The 21,618-nt window shown below is 44.3% G+C and overlaps 2 protein-coding genes across 2 annotated transcripts in view; one reads left to right on the top strand and one right to left on the bottom strand.

Annotated features, from left to right (window-relative positions):
• FAM185A (family with sequence similarity 185 member A) overlaps positions 1 to 18,371 on the bottom strand; it is a 48,393-nt gene extending 30,022 nt beyond the window's left edge. Inside the window, exons 1-2 of the mRNA XM_032187247.1 lie at positions 18,024 to 18,371; positions 11,351 to 11,460 (exon numbers count right to left, since the gene is read on the bottom strand). Of these exons, the coding sequence (XP_032043138.1) occupies positions 11,351 to 11,460; positions 18,024 to 18,363 (450 nt within the window). The 5' untranslated portion in view covers positions 18,364 to 18,371. The remainder of the gene's footprint in view (positions 1 to 11,350; positions 11,461 to 18,023) is intronic.
• Positions 18,372 to 18,438: 67 nt separating this feature from the next.
• The window catches only part of CCDC146 (coiled-coil domain containing 146), a 77,260-nt gene continuing 74,080 nt past the window's right edge, over positions 18,439 to 21,618 (top strand). The window contains 1 exon segment of the mRNA XM_032199841.1: positions 18,439 to 18,538. Coding sequence (XP_032055732.1) covers positions 18,439 to 18,538 — 100 coding nt within the window.

Raw genomic sequence — 21,618 nt, 5'->3', positions numbered from 1 at the left:
CAAGAAATTAGTAATTCTGTTTCTCACTACAGAACATAACTCCTAAAACCATACTAGAAAATTGGGCTACAGCTATCTTATTAGAACTACAATGCTTATTCATGACTAGATTGGTCTAAAATCTGATTGTACAGCTAAAAGAAATAATGTAATTATTAAATAAAAATATTTTTTTTGATGGCCAATGAAACCAAGAAGAGTGGTAAAATGTCTTCTGTAGTTAGTGGTGGACTTTAGTACTAGGTCAAAGGTTGAGCTAGATGATCTTACAGGTGTTTTCCAACCTGACTGATTGTATGATTCCATACGTTGAAACATTTACAGTCACAAGCACAGAGATGATCAATAACCACCCACAATTCAAAGAATACTTTAGGTAATGCTTTCAGTGTATTAAAGAGCAGACAGAACCTTATAATCTACTGAAGGTTTATTTAGTAAGTATTTTAACTGAAATCTGCAGTTCTTTCTTGATTCTTTACATTTTAAATGCTTTCTACCTTCTGGGACAAGGGAACCTGGGGCTTCATCTGGGGCTTAAGGGAGCAAAGAAGCTTCCACCAGCATAGCAGACACATAAAGGATTGTAGTGGGTTTATGTGGTTTATGGGTTTATGTTTTGGTAGCAGGCAGCCATAGGGGTGGATTCCGTGAGAAGGATCTAGAAGCTGCCCCATATTAGGTAAGGGCCCTGATGCTGGCCAGAGTCAAGCAAATAAGTGATGTTGTTTGCGCCTCTGGGCGAGCAGATTTAAGAAAGGGGAAAAAAAAAAATGCCACTACACAGCAGCTGGGAGAGTGAGAGGAGTAAGAAACAGCCTTGCAGGCAAGGTCAGTGAAGAAGGAGGGGGGGAGGTGCTTCAGGTGCCAGAGCAGAAGTCCCCTGCGGCCTGTGCAGAGGCCCCTGGTGGAGCAGGCTGTCCCCCTGCAGCCCATGGGTCCCCCATGGAGCAGATCTCCACGCTGCAGCCCATGGAGGAGCCCCCGGTGGAGCAGGTGGATGTGGCCTGGAGGAGGCTGCGGCCCATGGAGAGCCCCCGCAGGAGCAGGCCCCGGGCCGGAGCTGCAGCCCGTGGAGAGGAGCCCACGCAGGAGCAGGGCTCTAGGGGGAGCTGCCGCCCGTGCTGGAGCAGTTTGCTCCTGCGGCATGAACCCTGTGGTATGGAGCCGTGTGGGAGCAGTTCTTGAAGAGCTGCTGCCCGTGGGCAGCCCACACGGGGTCAGTCTGGAAAGGACAGCATCCTGTGGGAGGGACTCCATGTTGGAGCAGGGGACGAGAGTGACTCAGAAGGAACAGCGGAGACGAAGTACTACAGACTGACCGCAACCGTCATTCCCCTGTGCCGCTCGGGGGGAGGAGGTGAAAGAGTGCGGATTGGGGTAAGGTGTTTTTGGTTTCTTTCCTTTGTTTCTCACTTCTCTAGCTTGTTAGTACGATTTACGGCCTATTACTATCTCCTTACTCTGAGTCTGTTTTGCCCATCACAATAATTGTTGAGTGATCTCCCTGTCCTTATCTCAACCCATGAGCCCTTTGCATTGTATTTTCTCCCCCCTTTCCCTTTGAAGAGGGGGAGTGAAAGAGTGGCTGTGGTTGAGCTTAGCTGCCCACCTGAGTAAAACCACCACAAGGATGGATCATCATTTATACTTGTAATTTTCCTGACATTTTCCTTATTTTCTGAATCAAACAAGGCTCCATGAGTTGACAGAAAAGAAAGAAGCAACATTAAGGTCTTCTAAACTATACTGAAATCACAGGGGAGCTGGTCTCAGAAGCCTTATCCTGGCTACTCTGCAGCCTTCTTTTCAGTTCATTAGTGAGCACCACTTCATTGCTGCTTGAAGTCTCATGGATAATAAAAGTATCACAGAATCACAGAATTGTAGGGGTTGGAAGGGACCTCAATAAATCATCAGGTCCAACCCTCCTGCCAAAGCAGGTTCCTTAGAGCAGGCTGTCCAGGTAGGCATCCAGATAGGCCTTGAATATCTCCAGAGAAGGAGACTCCACAACCTCCCTGGGCAGCCTGTTCCTGTGCTCCATTGCCCTCACCATGAAGAAGTTCTTTTGCATGTCTGTGCGGAACTTCCTGTCATCCATTTTGTGGCCATTGCCCCTTGTCCTGTCCCCACAAACCACTGAAAAGAGGTAGGCCAAATCCCTCTGTCTTCCACACTTAAGATACTTGTAAACATTGGTAAGATCCCCTCTCTGTCTTCTTTTCTCAAGGCTGAACAGACCCAGGTCTCTCAGCCATTACTCATAGGGGATATGCTTGAATTTCTCCTTTAATTTCCCATTCAGAAAGAATGGGTTGGCCTATTAGATAGTCCTTCAAAAGTTTTGTTGGCCAAAGAGCCGTTGCCTGAAAGTCAGAAGTCTCCATCATACTACAGGAAGAGAGAATGCCCCCAAGGGTAAATTACCCAACATTTTGATGATTCCCTTAAGTATCAAAACCAAACACACAAAACCATCAACATTCAGAAATGAAAGAAAACCAAGCATGGCATGCCAGAGCTGTTCCAACACTTTACTATTTAGCTCTAAGAGAGAATTTGAAGTTATTGAAGTAGTGGAGAATGAAAATGAAAAACTAATGCTCTCTCTATTTGGGGGCTTTTATTATCTACAGCAACGGTCTGCCCAAGAACTTGTCCCTAAGGACAGCAAGTTTTTCTGGGAGAGGTTATGCATCAACAACAGATTCTGCCCTGGGGTGCCTCTGGCACAACAGATTCTGCCCTGGGGTGCCTCTGGCCAATCTTTTTAGGTAAGAAAAGCCAGCATGCTGACTTGGTTGTCTTGGTTTCCGTATGCCCACAGATGGGGATGGTAACCTGGAAATGCAGACTGACTGTGTGCCCATAATGCAGACAGGCAGGTTAAAAGGTGGCGGTGCCTCTTCCTGCGGTCTTCACTTCTTGGAAGTGCGACTGTGACAGACGAGGTAGGATGAGGATTTTCTCAGCTGTATACTGTGAACTGTCAATCAAGCTTCACGTTTGTTAGTCAAGTAAGACCAGTGAATTCGAGAATGTTTAAATTTGCCTTCCTTTAAACAGGCACATAAAGAGTACAGCAATGTCACAAGAGGAAAACTCAGCTGAGAAGAGCCCAACAGTAATATTAGCTCCTTACAAATAGAAAAGTTCATGCATTTTTTTGGACATAGGTTGTCTAGCATGAAGCTTGATACTGTTCATGTGGTATATAGGAATGAAGGGGGCAAAAGAAAAAAAAAAAAAAAAAAAAAAAAAAGAAATGCTGCAGATACTTGAAGCTCTGCTTACCTGCAGAAGAAACTGCAACCTCTTCAAGTGACAGTGTCAGAAGCATGTAGTTAGCTCTCATGTGCACATTCGGGGAGTCTTTAGCAGAGAAAAGCTCCTCCAGTAACATGGCCAGTTAATATTAGTCACCAGATTGATGGAAGAACTGAAGTGGCTTCCAGTCCTCTCTCTTGTATGCCCCGCCTCCCTTCCCAGCACAGCCATAAACTAAGGGCTCAGATGCTTTTTGTGCTGTTCCTTCCTCTGGGTCCTGGGGTCTGGGCTGCAGTGGTTTGGAAAACACACTGACTTGAATGAGTTACAGCCCTCGTGGGCAACATGTTGGTCCTTCTTTCATAATGTACATACTTTGCTCTCCCCTTCATTGAAATGAGACAACTTTACAAGTGGCCACCAAAAGTTAAAAAGTACAGTCAGCAAAGGCGGTGTGAAGTGAAAGGCCGTTGAAGCCCAACTCCAAATCTCTATTTTTTCTTATTCCCCCATTTTTCTTCCTTTTTTTTTTCTTTTTTTTTTTGTAAAGCCCAGGAAACAATTCAAGTTACTGACAGTTTCACACATGCAGTCTTCATCAAGTATTTTATTTAAGAATGAATTGCTATAAGCAAGCTGTAGTGATGAAAGTGACCATGAGCAGGTAGGGACGTGGCTTAAAGTCAGCTTTAGGCCTAAATTCAAATTCACTGCTGTCAAGTGTAGACGTCACAACAGAATTTCCTTCACAAATACCCTTGGATTGCAGAAACCTAATTCTTCTCCTGTGCTTCTCCCTCCCCAGTAAAATACTGCAGACAACTCAGATCCTGGTTAAATATTTGTCTCAAAAAAAAGCAAGCAAACAAGTCCGACAACCCAACAATGCAGACAGAAGCTCAGTCTGAAGTACAAGCTATGTCATCACATACCTACTGCATTGGCAGGGCATGATGGAGTTGTCAGACTCAACCCCGCAAAAGGGCTCTGTGAAACTCCTCAAGGAGAGGTGGGAGTCTGCAAGTGCTCCAAGACCCAGCCTAGTGCTCCAACTCCCACCAGCCCCATGGCCCCTGGCACCCGTGGAAAGCAGCCATGGCAGCACTGTGGAGAAAGACCCAGCAGACAGCAGGAGGGCAGATATGGTTAAGGAGGAGCTCCTGGGTGGTGCTTGCCAGATTGAGCCCTTCTCCATCACCGTGAAGGAGCTGAAGAGACACTTTGATACCCTAGGTGGCAGGAAGGTGAGTGCAGGAAGGTTCTGCAGTTGAGAATGATTCCCACAATATCCCATTTGTGCTTCTAGTGATGTTAGAAACATGAGGAAAGCATGTGCAACTATACCAAATAACCTTGTTTTACAAGGAGACCATAGCACATGGAAAGTGCAAGATACTGCCAAACATGTTGGTATGCTAAACTATCAGCTAAGTAGCACACAAATTCACAATTTGCAACCTGCAGTGCCACAGAAATTTACCTTAGAGCATTCTGGAGAACACTACTGCCAGAACAGCACCCCTTCCAATGTGCTGCTTCTTCATATCCTTTCTGCCCCCTTAAAACCTTATCTGTCTCCCACCAGTAGCTTCTAACTCGCATCCCCTCGATATCTTCCAACAGGGAAGTGGGAGAAGCTCACTGCCACTGACATTGACAAGTCAGCCTGGGAGCCATTCACACATTTCTATGGTGGAGTCCAGCATGAAAAGGGGAAGAGCAATCTTTGAGAAAACGTTAACAGAAAACAGACAAAACAGCAATGCTGAAGGTTAGCCGTACTATTTTGATCTCATTTCTCGCTTTCTTGAGTTCAGTGCACTCCATCTCTGATATGACAAAAGCCAACCACACTCATATAATCAGGGCAACCCCCATGCCCCCCTGGAAGAGAATGTGGTGTCCTTATAAATGCAAAACAAGCTTTCCAGCTTTCTCCATTTTGTCTTTTGTATTATGGAGGAGTGACCAAAGCCCGTTAAATACTTTTTAAACAAAATACAACAGAATGGTGTCCTGGGTATTGAGAAGATACCTTTTGATGAAGACAACCCAAATCTACAAATATGATATCAAAAATATGGGTAGCATTTATCAATTATGACAAAGCAGTAACTTCAATTTCTAGTTTGGTTAAAATAGCTTGGGATTGGTGACATGTTGCTTTGTTAATGATGCATTAAATTTAATTGTGGCTTTCTCGTTTCCACAAATCAAACACTCTGTACTTTATGCGTTCTAAAGTAAAAATATGACGTAGTTGCTAAAAAGTTGGCAATACTGTTCATTTCACCTACTGCTTTTCTTTCAAGATTTGAAACGCATGCACCCATCTCCCTCTCCCCAACTATGATGTTTGTAGTTGCAGTAGGTGGTCACAAACGTGTCAGAGGACTACCAGAAGAGAACTCCCCTATGACAGGCAACACACTGCTGGACTTCCAGGAGAATATCTCCTTGAAGGAAAAAAATGGCGCTTTATCAGGCTGCTGTATACTAGGCAGGCAGCAGCAACTGCTTTGCTAATGTAAGATACCAATGTCTCGATATCTTCTTAATTCTTTAAAAATTCTTCCAAAAATTTTGCACCCCGTTTTCAACTTGCTAGGGTGTTAACTCTACACCTCCTCATGCCATGTGGCTTTCTCAGCTGTTATGCAGACACAGCTTGTGTGCGTACATCATACTCCGATTCGTCCTTCTGGAGCCTCACCTAACTTTGACCATTCAGAGTTCTTGGAACATCGGGTTCCTTGTGGTGCTTGTAACCTGCTAAATCATCACGGTACACTGCCATAAAGGAACCTTTTGGGGTTACACCACTTAAAGTAGATTTGATTTGTGAAAGCCCTTCACAGGCAGAAACAAAAATCCAGATTACTGTTAATTAGTCAATTCTTTGTGTTTGTCTTTAGGAGACCTCAAGTACTACTCAGCCCCCAGTACCAAACAGCACCAGAGAAGCTGAGTGCAGTGGAACGACCTACAAAGAAAACCCAGTGGAAGCCTTTCAAACATAAGAGGTCACTTTATCAAGTAATAATTATATCATTCGGCAGGTATACCGAGATGCAGATCCTTATCTGCTTTGGCTCTTACTCCAGTACTACTTGGTACAGCAAGATCCTGATGTTCTGCTGATGCTCCTGCTGTTCCGCAAGATCCTGATAGCCGCTCTCATTTGGCAGTGCATAACAATAGTTTTAGAATTACATCCTATACAGTGTTTTTTGAATGTGGTAATTAATGGGGTTTCACGTTCATACTTCTGTGATGTCTCAAAGACAGTGGCAGAAATATGGAAAACTCTTACATGTTGCACTAAATCCCGCTGTAAAGTGAAGGTTTTGTGCACAGGTTTCTCACAGAGAACAAGTTACTCTGGATACAAACAGGGCTTGGGACATTGCCCCAAGTTGTTCAGTGCCTCCTTCCTCAGCTAAGCACATTCATTGACGTCAGTGGGACTTCAGGAACAGGTTTAGATGTTGGTACACAGAGAAGAGTTTGGCATAAGGTGATAACTTCAAATACATGCTGAGCTGATAGAAAGAATTGGACAATTTAATAGTTGTCTGAAAACACACGCAAATGCTTGCCTTGTAAAGACAAAATTCTGGATGACAAAGGCTCGATTTACAGCCCAGAGGAACAGACCCACAAATCATGAACATGGTGTTGAGGTTCTGTTTCTGCAGTTTAATTCTTGTATTAGAATTCACGTATTAGGTTAATTCAAAGACCCCAATAAACTCTGAGCCTGGGCAATTAAATGCATTTTTCAGGAGGTTAAATATCCTGAGTATTTGGACCTTCAAGCCTACATGTCTCAATCAACTGGAGAACCACTCCTCTATGCCTTATATGCGGTGCTAGTACATCATGGTATCAACTGTTGCACAGGACACTATATATTCTATGTAAAGGTACAAGTCAACATCATTTCTAACAGGGTAAAAGTTGTGCTGGCTTTTAGTTAGAGGCATCTTCCAGTGCAAATTAGAATTTTTTAAAATTAGACACTAGTCCACCATACTGTCTAAATTTCTATTTTCACGGTGTAGTTGCAATTAAAAATGTAGTTGGCACCTGTGAAAATGGTGGAAAAGATGGAGCTTTGCCATCAAGAGCACATAAAGTTGTATTACGTACAACCTGTCATTCAAAAAGTATTTCTGTGATGTGACAAACACAACTGAAAGTAAAACTTGATAAACACTTCTGCTTTTCCTTCTCTTTTGAAGGCAGTCTCTTCTTTCCTTCTTTTTGGTCTCTAAACACATGTATTTTCTGTCACCGGTTTCTCAGATGCAAATAAACTGTGTTTGTGAAAACGTGTGAAAAAGGCTAGCTGGACCAGCCCTTTCAAAGGGCACAGATGAAGGAAGCATTGCACCAACCGAAAAGCACAGTACCTTGTGCTGCTTCCAAAATCAAGGCCATTAAAATCATCAAGAATCTGAGGTGATCGACTCAGGGGCAGACACCTTCTGCAGGGGAGCAGGGGATTGAGGCAAGCAGGGCTTTTTTTTTTTTTTTTTTCTCCTGGCCTCAAGGCAGCTGAGGGAGCTGCCGGAGCCTGGCATCTCTCGTGAGGGAGGCTGATGAGGCAGAGCCAGCAGCGGCGGGCCATTTACCTCAGGCGTCGCCGCCATTTTGCAGCCACTCATTGAGGCAATTGGCTCTGGGGCTGACACCTTCTGCGGCGGAGAGGGGGATCGAGGCAGGCAGGGCTTCTTTTTTCCAGCACTGAGGCCACTCGAGGCAGCCGAGGGGGTATGGGCAGAGCCAGCAGTGCCCCCTCCCCAGCCATACAGAGGCAGCCCCTAGGGAACTCAGCAGCCAGGAGGGGCGGTCAGGGCGTGGCATGGCAATTGGCGCAGGGAGAGACGCTCACCGCTCTATTCCAATGGTCCTTCCCAATGGTGGTTGCAACTTTTTTCCTTTCCCCTCTCCCTTTTCCCTGTTTTCCCTTTAGTTAAATTGTTTAATAATAATCTTTCCTTAATAATAATTATTTTCCCCTTTAATTAAAATTATCCTCAACTCAACCCTGAGTTGTTCTTTCCTTTACTTCTTCCCCTCCTCTTCTGAGGAGGGGGAGTGAGAGAGTGGTTGTGTTCAGCTGCCTAGCAAGGTAAAACCACCACACAGACAAGGGAAACTGGACCCTCATCTCTGCTTGGAGCAGGAGGAGGAATCTTCCCCTTGCCCCTGAAATAGCCCTATGCAATAGGTACAATGCTCTGGGGGAAAAGATTAAAAAAAAAAAAAAAAAAAAAAAAGGAGAGGATAATAAAAACAAGCCCCTGGAAAGGATAACAGTATAAACATGGACCAGCAAACCATGTATATAAGAACCTAAGAACCAGTGCCACAAAAAAAGTACAAACAGGGTTGGTGATTGGAGACTCCACTCTGAGAGGCACTGAAGCACCCATCTGCCGCCCAGACATTCTCTCTCGCATCCACATCACAAAGAGGCTACCAAATTTGGTTAAGCCACAGGACTACCACCCATTTCTACTCTCTCATGTAGGGAAGAGTGAGGTTGCAACAAGGAAACTATGAAACATCAAAAAGGGACCTTATATCCCTTGGAAAGATGTTGAAAGGATGGGAAGCACAAGTAGTGCTCTCCTTGCTCCTCCCACTTGGAGACTGGGACCCAAGGAGGAGATAACGTACAAATCAGATGAATGATTGCATAGCTGATGCCATCATCAGGGTTTTAGGTCCTACAGACTCCACAACCGCCCTGGGCAGCCTGTTCCAATGCTCCTTCACCCTCACTGTAAAGAAGTTCTTTCACATGTTGGTGCGGAAGTTCCTGTGATCCATTTTTTGGCCATTGCCCCTTGTCCTGTTCCCACAAACCACTGAAAAGAGGTTGGCCAAATCTTTCTGTCTCCCACACTTATGATACATGTAAACATCACAAAGATCCCCTCTCAGTCTTCTCAAGGCTGAACAAACCTAGGTCTCTCAGCCTTTCCTCATAAGGGAGATGCTCCAGGCCCCATATCATGTTTGTGGCCCTCTGCTGGACTCTTTCCAGGAGATCCCTGTCTTTTTTGTGCCGGGCAGCCCAGAACTGGATGCCATACCCCACGCGAGGCCTGATCAGAGCAGAGAAGAGGGAGAGGATCACCTCTCTTGACCTGCTGGCCACACTCCCTTTAATGCACACCAGGGTCCCATTGGCCCCCCAGGGCACACTGCTGGCTCATGGTCAACCTGTCCACCAGAACCCCCAGGTCCTTCTCTGCAGAGCTCCTCTCCAGCAGGTCATCCCCCAGCCTGTACTGATACATGCAATTGTTCCTTCCCAGGTGCAGGACTCTACACTTGTTCAACTTCATTTGGTTTTTCCTGCCCATCCCTCCAGCCTGTCCAGGTCTTCCTGAATGGCAGCAGCAGCACAGCCTTCTGACATGTCAGCCACTCCTCCCAGCTTTACATCACTGGTGTACTTGCTGAGGGTGGACACTCTTCCCTCATCAAGGTCATCAGTGAAGATGTAGAACAAGACCAGACCCAGCACTGACCCCTGGGGAACACCGCTAGTCCCAGGTCTCCAGACAGACTCTGCGCTGCCAATCACCACCCTCTGAGTTTGGCCAGTCAGCCAGTTCTCAACCCACCTTGCTGTCCACTCATCTATCCCGCACTTTCTCGGCTTTGCTAGCAGGCTGTCATGGCAGACAGTATTGGAAAGCCTTGCTAAAGTCAAGGCAGATGACATTCACTGCCCTCTCCCCATCTACCCAGCTGGTGATGCCATCATAGAAGGCAATGAGGTTGGTCAAGCACAATTTCCCCTTGGTGAATCCACGCTGACTACTCCTCATAGCCTTCTTCTGTTCCAAATTGCTTGGAGATGTAAATGAAAATATATTCTGAATACCAAAATGTTAAATCTTAAAAGTCTCTTATCTTTCAAGTATCTGAGAAAAGATGGCCACCAGGTTAGTTAGGATTTTGAGGGAAGACAACTTTCTCCATGACATCACAAAAAATTTTGCCAGTTGTGCTGGCATCCTGTGATTACTGTCAATAATGCTGGCTAAAATTGCTTTTTCTCATATTATGCAATTTCTCAAATTTTCACTTGCTGTTATTAATATAGAGTCCTCATTTTTAACCAGTTTCACAATATCTGTAACATACAGTACTGTTAAAAAGTAACCAAAAATCTGACAAGAAGTTATGTTCAACTACACAGAATCTGGACAATACAGATTGTTTGTAGGTCACTGAACATGGAGTAAACCTGACTCTACGTTAATTTTTTCTGTTAAATGTCCCAGTAAGCTGAGTTTCCCTGTGCATACTATATAATCCTCTCATCACAGTAATGAAAAATGTTGAAAGGTTTTCCATATCTCAGAAACGCTTTAGAAAAGAAACAAAAAAATCTTTTGAGTTTATACTAATTGCTGCATGTACAATCTTAATTAAGTGAAATTTATTCCAAACAGCACCTAAGGTGCTTATTCTTTCATTACGCCCACAAAAGAACATGTCAGCAAACCTGAAGTCTTAAGATCAAAAAAACAAGGTCATGACCCCGTCATTTACAGTATTTATCAGTATTTTCAGTTGGGTACTTAGGACATGTCATTTCAATTTCAAGTTACACATTAATCTAACGAGTTTGTCAATAGCACTGATACATCAGAATTAAGAAAAAAAATCAGGTTAAAGAAAGAGATAATGCATGCTGTGAAGCACTTCATAGTCCCAAACGAGCAAACATAACTATTAGTTTGCTGTTCAGAGAAAGGAAATCCCAGACTTTATTTTTCTTGTGTGCACACATGCAGCAGCACCACCGTTTCTGCTTTCTTCAGCTATCAAAGGTGCCTGGACTTCCTACTTCATGTTACTTATGGCTATTGACCTTGTATTATAATTGTATGCAGTAAGAAAGGCAAGGTGCTATACACACAGTAACATTTAGAAATACCAAAGGGTTTTTAATCTCTAGAACTGGCACCCAGTATTTTATTTTTTATACCATATTCCATCACACAGTCCCTTTTAAAACACTAATGGAATAAAGAAATGTTTGTTGTACCTTTATTGACTGCAAGACACTAGTCCCCTTCTCGGTTTCTATTTTGCAGTTACTGCATTCAATTTTCTGAATCTTCACACAGCCAGTCCCTGATGTTTTGATATCCAAATCTAGAATTAAAAGAGAATTAGCAACAGAACAATAAGGTCAGATCTGTTTAACATAGTACTTGATTACAATAGAGTAACTACATGTGGTAGGATAAATGCTGTATGATTAGTTATCATCTACTTACATCTGGCAAGGTACAGTCCTTTAGTGAATATTTTTTTTTTTTAAACCATTCCTACACTCCACCACACAACTACCTTAATCACTGTATCTACTAACAATTCTACCCTATCATGGGTTTTGGGGTGGGAAAGCTGACAAGTTGCTTGAAACCATAAGGAGTAACAGAACTCCATTCCAGGAGATGTGTTTGTATTAAGTTAGAGCTCACCTTGCTTAGACCTATGTTGCCTCAGCCAGCAAGCAGCATAACACAAAAAAAGGTACAGAACCTTGCATGCACCATTCTTCCCTAGTCTGCTGGAAGGCCTGACTTACCCTCCGGGCATGAAGGAGCTTGAGTAACTGCAGTCTGAATCACCTCACCTTAGTATTGTTCACAGGCTGCCATGAAGAAACTCACTGGGTCTTGTAGATAACGTGGCGATCAAGTGAGTAATTTATGGGCTCATGCAGGAGCAGCACAAACATTTTTCTGCTACTTAAACTCAGGGATGAGTTAGCCCACAGAGAAGTGTGAGAAGGTGCAATCTGGGGATTCTGACTGCAGTAATAACCATTTATTTTAATGACCACCATAGGCACTGGTAAAAGGTAAAACCAGGAGAGGAAAGAAAAAGTTTTGTCCTTTCTTATGGAAAGTAATCAGAAAAAGAATGCAGGAATGGAAGAATATAAAAGGATGTAATAGGTGTCATTTAATATGTTGCAAGAAATTAGTGCTAGAGGAGATTCAGGCAGCTTACTACATGCTAAAGACCAGGGGGGAGGGGGAAGGGAGGAATCTAGTTTAAAAAAAAAAAAAAAAAAAAAAAAAAAAAAACTTTATTTAAGCAACTACGAAATCCCTCCCTTTATTTCTACCATCTGCTATGGTGACCAGTAACATTCTAAGAGATGGAGAAGAATCAGAGTGCATAGAACAGGCTCTGCCCCAACAAGAAACCCCAAGTGAGACCCATGAAACAGCAGAGGCTGAAGATCAACTTGTACACTGCTGCTCAGACCAGGCACTGGAACCACACTGAGGGCAGCTTGCAGACAGAGAGACACAACACCAACTCACAGCAAAGGAAGGTTTTGTCACCTGACAAAACAGGAAAATTCAGTACAGCAGGAGACAGGTAAAACATTTGATTTCTTTGCTTCACGACTGCTACCTTCTTGCTGCAGTCACCTAAAGGCTAAGTTTGGTGAAGGATGCAAACAGTATTTGAGGGGCACCAATTCTATAAGAAAAGGATGCCAGAAGAACTGAGCTGGAGAAGCAAGTTTCCCACAAAGTCTTTTTGTTTGTAGATATTGTTTTCTTAGCCTCCTCACAGAGAAAGAGGGAGATACATGGGCCTCCAAGAAAGTGATAGTGTGACCAAGACTTTACCTGACTGCACATTTCTTAAATTCTTAAACTGAGGCATGTAAAAGCACAAAAGGATGCTGAGAAGGGATTGGTGACTAACAGAGGCTGGAGGGCCAGCATTACAATATTTATATTGGCAAAGCCGAGGTAGTTTCACCAGACTAAAAATATCAGAGTGGTATGAGAGCTATTTCAATTTGATCAATTCTGATCTGCAGGCTTTTAACTTGTTGAGATGTGTAGGCAAGACATTTCCAAAGTGTTTTCTTTCCTGGGAAGTAGTTGGATTGTTTAAATGCAGTTCGCAGAAAGACACTGATAGAGGCACACACATCTGAGCCTGAAACAGCATGTCCCTGTACAGCATAAACCTGGAGAGTTCAAAAAAGAAAATAGTATTGTTTCTGAAATACAAGCTGTCTTGGTCAAAACTGCTCAGTTCACCCGCTGGAAAACTGCATGGTCCTCGGGAGAGCCTATATCCAAGGCTTTTGCTACCTTGCTTTCAGATAATACACAAAGGCAGCTTGCTTGTGCAAGCCTTTAAATTCCATCAGCGTGGCAGCTTCTAGCTCTTGTTACTTCTGTCAAGAAAAAAAAAAAAAGAGGAGGCGGCTTAAGAACAGTCAGTTCAACCATGATACCAGCTTAATGAGAATTTGCTAAGAGTAAAAACAACAAAAACTTCTGATCCTGCTTGGTACGTTACAGCCATTATATGAAAAGTAGACTAGCAATGTACTCCCAGATGTACCAAAGATCTGTGCCAAAACAGGATGCAGAAGTCCATGAATTCACATGCATGCTGTTAAGAAACACAGCATTTCTGGCCTGGAAACACACGTTCCAGAGCCACAGTATTGCTAGCCTTATTGAGGAAGAGTTAGTGGACAAGGAATGCCTGTCACGTGAACAGGCTTCCTGATGCAAGAATAAGTGACTCCCAGAAGAGGCAGGCTAAGAGCTGGATAATACTGCTAACAGAAAGTCGACAAAAAAGGAGGGATAGGTTACAATCCATTTCAGTGCCAAAGCTCCACAAATAGTCTGATTTCTCCTTGGCAAAGCTGAGGGCTGCAGCCAACTTCAGCCACACAAGGCTTGAAGAATGCATAAAGATCTTTAAGGTGCAGAGGACTTGCATTGAAAATAAATGTGTACGGGAATAAAAAGACCTGTGGTATGAGACTGTAGGCAGAGGCACTCCAGAAATACCACCTTAACCTGTAATATTTAAAATAAATAGGTTATCAGCATGTTTCAAAGTGACTCATTAGCACTGAACCACTAGAAATACTTCATGATGATCCAATTCTCTGCTTGTATGGGAAGCTTACCAGTACATGACCGTACTTGTTAAGATAATTCAGTCCTATTTATCGAGGGCAGCAGATTATGGTATTTGCTGCTCTGAGGCTGTCATGTTTAGGAATAGAGACCGATGATGTTGTTTCTCAACTCAGTTAATATGTTAATACTTAAGAAAATACACTGTTGAAAACATATCTGTTTTCCAGTACATTTACAAAAGAACAAAAAGCAGAAACAAGTATTCCCAGGATCCTGGGTTCTCCCCTCAGAAGTAGGATGAAAAAATGTTTAAGTGATAACATAATTTTATTATATTGGTGAGTCACAGCAGCTTTCAAGACCCAAACATGCCTTCAGCTTGCCTAGTTAAGTCTGAAAGAATCTACAGTATTTAACCAAAGATGAAAGTGATCTTATGGGCTTTACATAAGGCTCATGTGGAATAGTTAAGTTCTAACAAGGAGAGAGCTGGCACCAAAACAACCAGACAAAAAAAAAAAAACAAAAAAAAAAAACAAAAAAACAAACAAACAAACAAACAAAAACACTGGCTTCTAAATTGGCCCAGGCCTGGAATGCTTGAGGGGACAGAATTTTGGTATTCTACTCAGGGAAGCTTGGCCACTGCTTCAGACTTGATGGTTCTCCTACACGACTTTGCTGTCTCCTTCCCCAGGGTATAATACAGAAGAGCATTGGAACAGTCTGTTAAAGGAGGTTGTAGAGTCTTCATCCCTGGAGGTTTCAAAACCTGGAACTAGAAACCTCCTGAGGCCCCTATCAAACGTGAATTACCCTATAATTCTAATAATACATACCTACTAAAACTAAACATAAGAACTACATAGGCAGAAAAGAAGGATGATTCTCAAATTCTGGTTATGCCAGACCTCGTTTTGCTTTATCCAAGGAGTTAGTCAACATACACTAACAAGAACTAGCTGGTTCCAGGGTTAGTCAGCACATGCTGTTCTAGATGCCAAGTGGGATTCCCTTCACGTGATGAGCAGACTCACAACCTACAGCTATATGCCCACACCATTCCTGTCCAGGAATAAACAGCTAAGATGTATACAACCTGAAGTAAAATAAATAAAAAAGTCTGCTAGATTAAAGAGCAATTCATCAGTATCTATCATTTGTGAAGGTAAAATGTGTCAGAGGATGGTCAGATTGAGTAGGATATTGAAAGATTATGCACAGCACAAGAATAACCACTGGAACAGAAACAGAGGTTCCTTTGGCAGTCAGCCCAGTAGGGTTAACCCCAGTTGCCTCTGGTTTAAGGTGTGTATTTAAACTTCTCATCCAGCACGTTCTGCAAATGTTCATCAGATTCTGTGGAGTTTTAACCAACTTAAAGCTTCCTGGATAAGTTCCAACCTAAATTGCAAAAGCTGTTATGAAATGCTTTCACTTCTAAAAAGGAAACTAGCTAGAATACCATAAGGACATTCACATCGACTTCTTAACTTCTTACAGTCTAGTGACAGAAAAATGCTGAGATAAAACAGTCTAAACAGAACGGGGCCAACACCCTCACGTGGGCAAGGAAGGCCAGAGAAAAGCCACAGTGTTCAGAGAGGAATGCTTACAGCATTGTTGGACTTCATGATCTTAAGGGCCTTTTCTACCCAAAGCAATCCTGTGATTTGGATTGTATGCTTGTGAGTCCAGAGCCTTCTATGACACTATTTGTAGCCTGAGATGCATTTTCCAAGGAGTGAGATCTTGTGCACTGATGTTTAATGGACACTTCTTTCCTACCACAGGAAAAGGAACAACCCAAAAACAAACTACCACTCAGAGATTCCAAAATACATGCCAGAGCTGAAGTGGAACCTTACTGGCATGTAGCTTCACTGAGTACAAAAAATATTTACATCAAGAGATTTATATCTGGTATGTCTAGATAAGAGCACAAAGAGACAATACTAACATTGTGCTAATTATGGTGTAACAAACACCAGGTAGTAGAAGGTGACTATAATCCACAGACTGCACAGGGTACCTAAATTGTATAATCTTACCCCAAAACTGAGTGGAATGACTTGCTTAGAAACCTAGAAGCTAATAAAGCCCATCTCAAGAGCGCCAGGAGGAAGAAGACTGGGACTGTCTGCTGAGTTAGTTGATGTTCAATGTATAATAAGAATATAACCTCAAAACATGAGGAAGGCTAAATGAATTCTTTTTATTAGAATTCATTACTAAGGCCTTGAGGGAGGTTCTCCATATTCAAGCTCTTTATGAAGGCTGAGATTTTCCAGGCCTAAACACAATGAACTCTCTCCCCTCATCCCACAAAAAAAGAGTAACAAGTATGAAGTAACAAAATAGTCCCTCAAATACCCTTTAGAAAACAAAGTATAAGATTGCTGTTAAATGGCTACAATAAACAGACAAGTTCTGTCAGAGAAGTGAAGGGTTATGAATGGAATGATGGGTTTTGTTTTGACTGTTTGTAATCCTGGGATGAAATCTATTAGCAAGCTACAGAGAGGCCAATGTCATCTTTGTACGTGCCAAGCAGGAAAAAGAAAACCAACCAGAAAAACCCAAGAAAATAAGAACGTAGCAGATAGATAACTCTTAGGGAAGACTTGAATCTACAAGAAGACAACACTCCTGCCTCATGACACTATTACTGTTTGGTGAAAGAGGCAACGAATACACTGATAACATTTGATCTGCTCCCAAACAAACTTGGACTTTCAGAAGTCTTTGACAGAGTACTGGATTGTTTTCTGACTTTTAACTATAAATTATGCACCATCTCAAACACTTTGGGAACTCGGAAATCAGTATGAATAGCAAGGTTGAAAACTTTTCACCAGCTAAATTATTCAGAATTGTTAAAACTATCAAATTGCTGAAGATCTTGGAACACTGCGCACTTGTCCAAGAAAAAAGCAGTTCAATGGACAGTACACCTCAGGGCATTCTTTGCCAAAAGGCATGGAGTTTGCCAGAAAGCTTTCACCATGGCGCTGTTCACACATGTGACATGTGGACAAGCACTTAGAAGAGAAATCCACTGAGGGTCTGAGGTTCTGTATCAGGCTCAGAAGATGCCCAAGCTGAAAACAGCTGACAGCACCCTTGGCTGTTTGTCCTGTTCTTACTCTTCCTTCCCTGAGCATCCATTCATGCCTGCTGCTGGAGACAGGACAGCAAACTAGTCGGATTCATAGCATGAATCAGTATGGCCGTCCTAAATGAGACAAACCAGAGATAAGTAAAAAGATGGAAGGCTCAGAATGCCTTTGCTGTATCAGCTAAGAAAAGCAGTAACTGAGGAAACATAACACGGTGGTCCAAGAACCTCACAGATGAGGCACATTAAGTGTAAATTGAATGGGATTATTCACCACATCTCAGAGCACAGCTGCAGCAGAGCATCAGAAAAAATAAAGCAGCAGGATGGGGGGGAACATCATCAACCACCAAAACCCAGGCTCAACAGCTCCCTAAGCTCACCAAGGGGAATTATCCCAGCAAGCTCACCCTTTGCCATCCCTAAACTTCCTGCCACCATCAGTGCTTCGGTTGGGATGTCTGCTGTTACCAGCGGTGATGGTGGCCCTCAAGAAGGGTTTGTAGGTAGGTGCTTGTTGGTACCAGCGGCTGTGGCGGCTCCCAGAAGTGGTTTGTCTGTACAAGAAGCCTTGTCCAGGCGTTCTTCCAGATGATTTTAACCCCGAGGTGGGCCACGCAGCCACCCCCACCCTCAGGCTCCCCAAATACCCCGCAGGGGCACCCAGCACCCACCGAACTCAGCCGGCGCCCGGACCTCCACGGCGGCCCCGCTGCCCACTCCATCGGCGGCGATGGCGGCGAGCTGCAGCTCCTCGTCGTAGCGCACCCGGACGCGCTCCGGGTCCCGCCTGTCGCCGCGGACGGTGACCAGCAGCCGGCGCTCGGAGCCGGGGCTCCTCCGCGGCTCCAGCGGCCGCACGCTCACCTCGCAGGGCAGCCGCACCCGCAGCCTCCCCCGCGGGCCGACCGCCAGCTCCCATTCCTTCAGGGGCTTGCGGGAGCCGCCGGGAGCGGCGGAGGAGCTGCTCCAGGCGCGGGGCCACCAGCGGCAGCCCGCCCGCAGCGCCCTCATGGCGGAGCCCCCCCCTTCCTACCTCCTCCTCCCCCTCCTCCTCCTCCACTGTCCCTTCCCCGCCAAAGTCACGTGATGCCAAGAGAGCCCCCATCGCGGAGGCTCCTGGGAGTCGTAGTTCGCCGGAACTACCCGGGTGTTCCCATTGGGCGGCGGGGGGGGAAAGGGGCGGGAGGTGAGGGCTCGCCTTCGGCCGCTATTGGGCGGCGCTGGAGCCAATGGGAAGGGAGGGGGGGGGAGGCGGGCTCGCGTTGCCATGGGGACGGGGACGCCGCGGGCGGGGCCGGGCGGGGAGCGCAGGTGAGGCTGGGGGGGGGCTGCGGCCGCCTCAGGGGTTGGGGGGGGGCACCACATTTGTCGCGTCCTCCATAAATAAATCACCTTAAAAACAACGGTTCTCTGCGGCTTGTAGACGAGCGGGGAGCCGCTGGGTTCAGCTAAAAGCTTTCTGTGCTCCCCCCAGCCCGCGGTGCTGTTGTACAGGGTTTTTTTTTAAATAAAGGGACGTTTGGGGAGTTCTGTGGGGTCAGGGCTGGGCCGTGCCCACGAGCACTGAGGGGGGCACAGAAAGGGGCTGCCCCGCCACAACAGCTAATGAAACCCGGGGATGTCTGTTGGGTCCTCCCTTTTACACCCCATGGTGCCATTTTGTAGGGTGGGGGTGTTTTTCCCATAAATAACCCTACAAGCCACCCAATAGGGCATGTGCTTGCCCAGCTCCTTCTGTCCCATTGCCCTCACGTCTGTCTCTGTCTCTATGCCACAGGTTGCGTATTTGTGAGCCCAAGGGGAGGAAGGCAGCCCTGGCGCTCCTTGTCCGGCGGTCATTTCCTCAGTGGAAGGCTCGGTAAGGCCTCGTGCTGACCGGCAGAGCTCTCCGCTTCACTCACTGCTTTGCTTTGCGTTGCTCAGCCTCAAGAATCATCAAATGAAACCCAAAAAGGGCCTGCCTGCCGTACACTGGCTCAGTGCAGAGGAACAGGATTCTGGAGAGTGAAAAACGAACCATGAAATATCTTGGGACGAGACGAGGGATGGATGTGAATTTTTCCAGGTCTTTAGAAATAGCTGATTTTTGAAATACACATATACATACATACATACATACATACATATATATATATTAAGGATTTTTTGCTGTTGAGCCCGAATACTGAATCTACCTGTTCACTGCACAAGCTGCTGAGGCAGCAGCAGTAAGCCAGCAGTGCAAGGTGCTACAAGGCTCCACAAAGCTCTGCAAGGCACTACAAGGCTTTGCAAGGCTCTACAAGGCGCTGCCGCCGGGTGGCAGCCAGCCCTACGAGTCCCCTTCGCTGCCGCGGGGACCAGAAGAGTTCAAAACCCTGGCTAAGTGCAGCGCAGTTTTGTTTTGCCTTCCTTTTTTTTTTTTTTTATTATTATTTTTATTTTTTTCTCTGCATTATATTCATGCGAGGTACCTAAACATCCTTCAAAATGTATTTATAAATACTGAAAAAAAAAAAAAAAAAAAAAGAGGAACTGCTAGGAAGAGTTCTTTCTTCATATAAACTAAAGGTTTTTAAAGTTTTACTTATGCCGTCTATATTTTGGCTATAATGTTGATTCAGTTTTATTTGCATGCTCTTGATTGATTTCTAGTTGATTATGCCCTGTAGGGGTATTCTTGCTGATGTTATGCTTGTGCTGAGGTTCCTACCTGCAAGAACACTTCAAGTTAATCATAGAATCATAGAATATCCAAGTTGGAAGGGATCCAGAAGGACCATTGAGTCCAACTCCTAGGTCCCCAAAGGAACACTCAAAAAAAAAAAAAAAAAAATCAAGTTAACAGATCAAGTTAACAGAAAGTGTTTGAGCAAAGTTTACCACACACAGGGCTAGCTGCTTATCAGTGTTCCTTCATATAAAGCTTAAGAATTTTAGTGTCAGGATATAGTTGTTTTGTTTTGTTTTAAAGTTTATTAAAAATTCCTATGCAATTCTACCGTGAAATATATTTATGACATTTTTTAAATCCATTTGTCATAGCTGGCAATTTAGATTTCTCAGCATCTTTCTGAACTCCTTCCCTGAAGTTTCTTATTTCTTAATAAGTCATCTGTTGGGCTTGGTGGGTAGGCAAAGCTTTTTTGTTTGTTTTCCTCTGTAATCTAGTGGGTGTGTAGTGATGGTAACAGTTTCTGCTCAGGGGTGGCAAAGAGAGGCTGTCTCCGGAACACACAGGGGTTTGGATTTCAGGGTTGTTTTTTTGTTTGTCACACTACCAGATATTTTCTGAGGAAAGTAAGTTCCGCATGGAAACCAAGTGAAAAGGGAAGTGACAAACTTCACCATTCAAGTCCTCCTTATCTTAGCCATATCTAACTCCAGCAGCTAAAGTCTGTGGGGGGCTCAGGGTGATTCCATCCCAAACAGCAGGGACTTGAAAACAAACAGAAACAAGGGAACTCACAACAGAAATTGTTAAGCAATTTAGGTACGCAGTATGCTGCCATTTCCCCAAAATAGTTGTCTATGGAACTGTACAGTCTAATCGCTCTGAATTACACGGGTATAATACCCTATTGTATACTATGTAGTTTTAATTTCAGCTATCACTTAATGTTGACATAGCTTTGTGTTTTAAGGGCACAGCCCTTCATGCTGAAGCACTGGCTCTGCCCAGTTAAAACAGAGGTCCTGCTATTGACCAGCCTGTAAACTTCAACTTCAGGAAACAAGCATTAGGAAATAAGATCTTAGGGGATAAAAAGAACATCAATTGGCTATTGAATAAACCCACGGTACACAGATGTTATTGTTACCAATCACATCTGCAGATCTTGTCTCTTTCCTTCTCTTTGAAGAAGATATGGAAAAACTGGAAAAGATGACAGGGACAGTAGGAAGGGCTTTCATATTAGTAACAGCAGGTAGGTTGGGTTCTTCATCCTACAGAAAGGGTTACCAAATGAAGAGACAGTGGTAGAAAACACCTAGTGGCACAGAAAGGTTGAGATTATTCAGTGACTCATGCAGTAAAAGAACTAGGTGATTCAAAACAAGCAGAAAGAACTGATTATTCACGTCACGCAGGGGTGAGGTGAGAGACTCCATTCCCTCAGATTTTGTAGATACTGAACGTTTTGCATGAGTTTAAGGGGAGAGTGGATGAGTTTGGGGAAGCACCACTATTCTGTGACTGAAGGATTCTTCTGCCTGCCCCCAGGCACCCAGTGTTGGCTTTGGGTCTTTCCAGGTTTCGCTGTTTGGATGTTCCAGCTGAATTGT

This window comes from Aythya fuligula, chromosome 1, assembly GCF_009819795.1.
Source record: "Aythya fuligula isolate bAytFul2 chromosome 1, bAytFul2.pri, whole genome shotgun sequence".
Classification (NCBI taxonomy): Eukaryota; Metazoa; Chordata; class Aves; order Anseriformes; family Anatidae; genus Aythya; species Aythya fuligula.
This window is presented reverse-complemented; position numbering and strand designations above follow the sequence as displayed.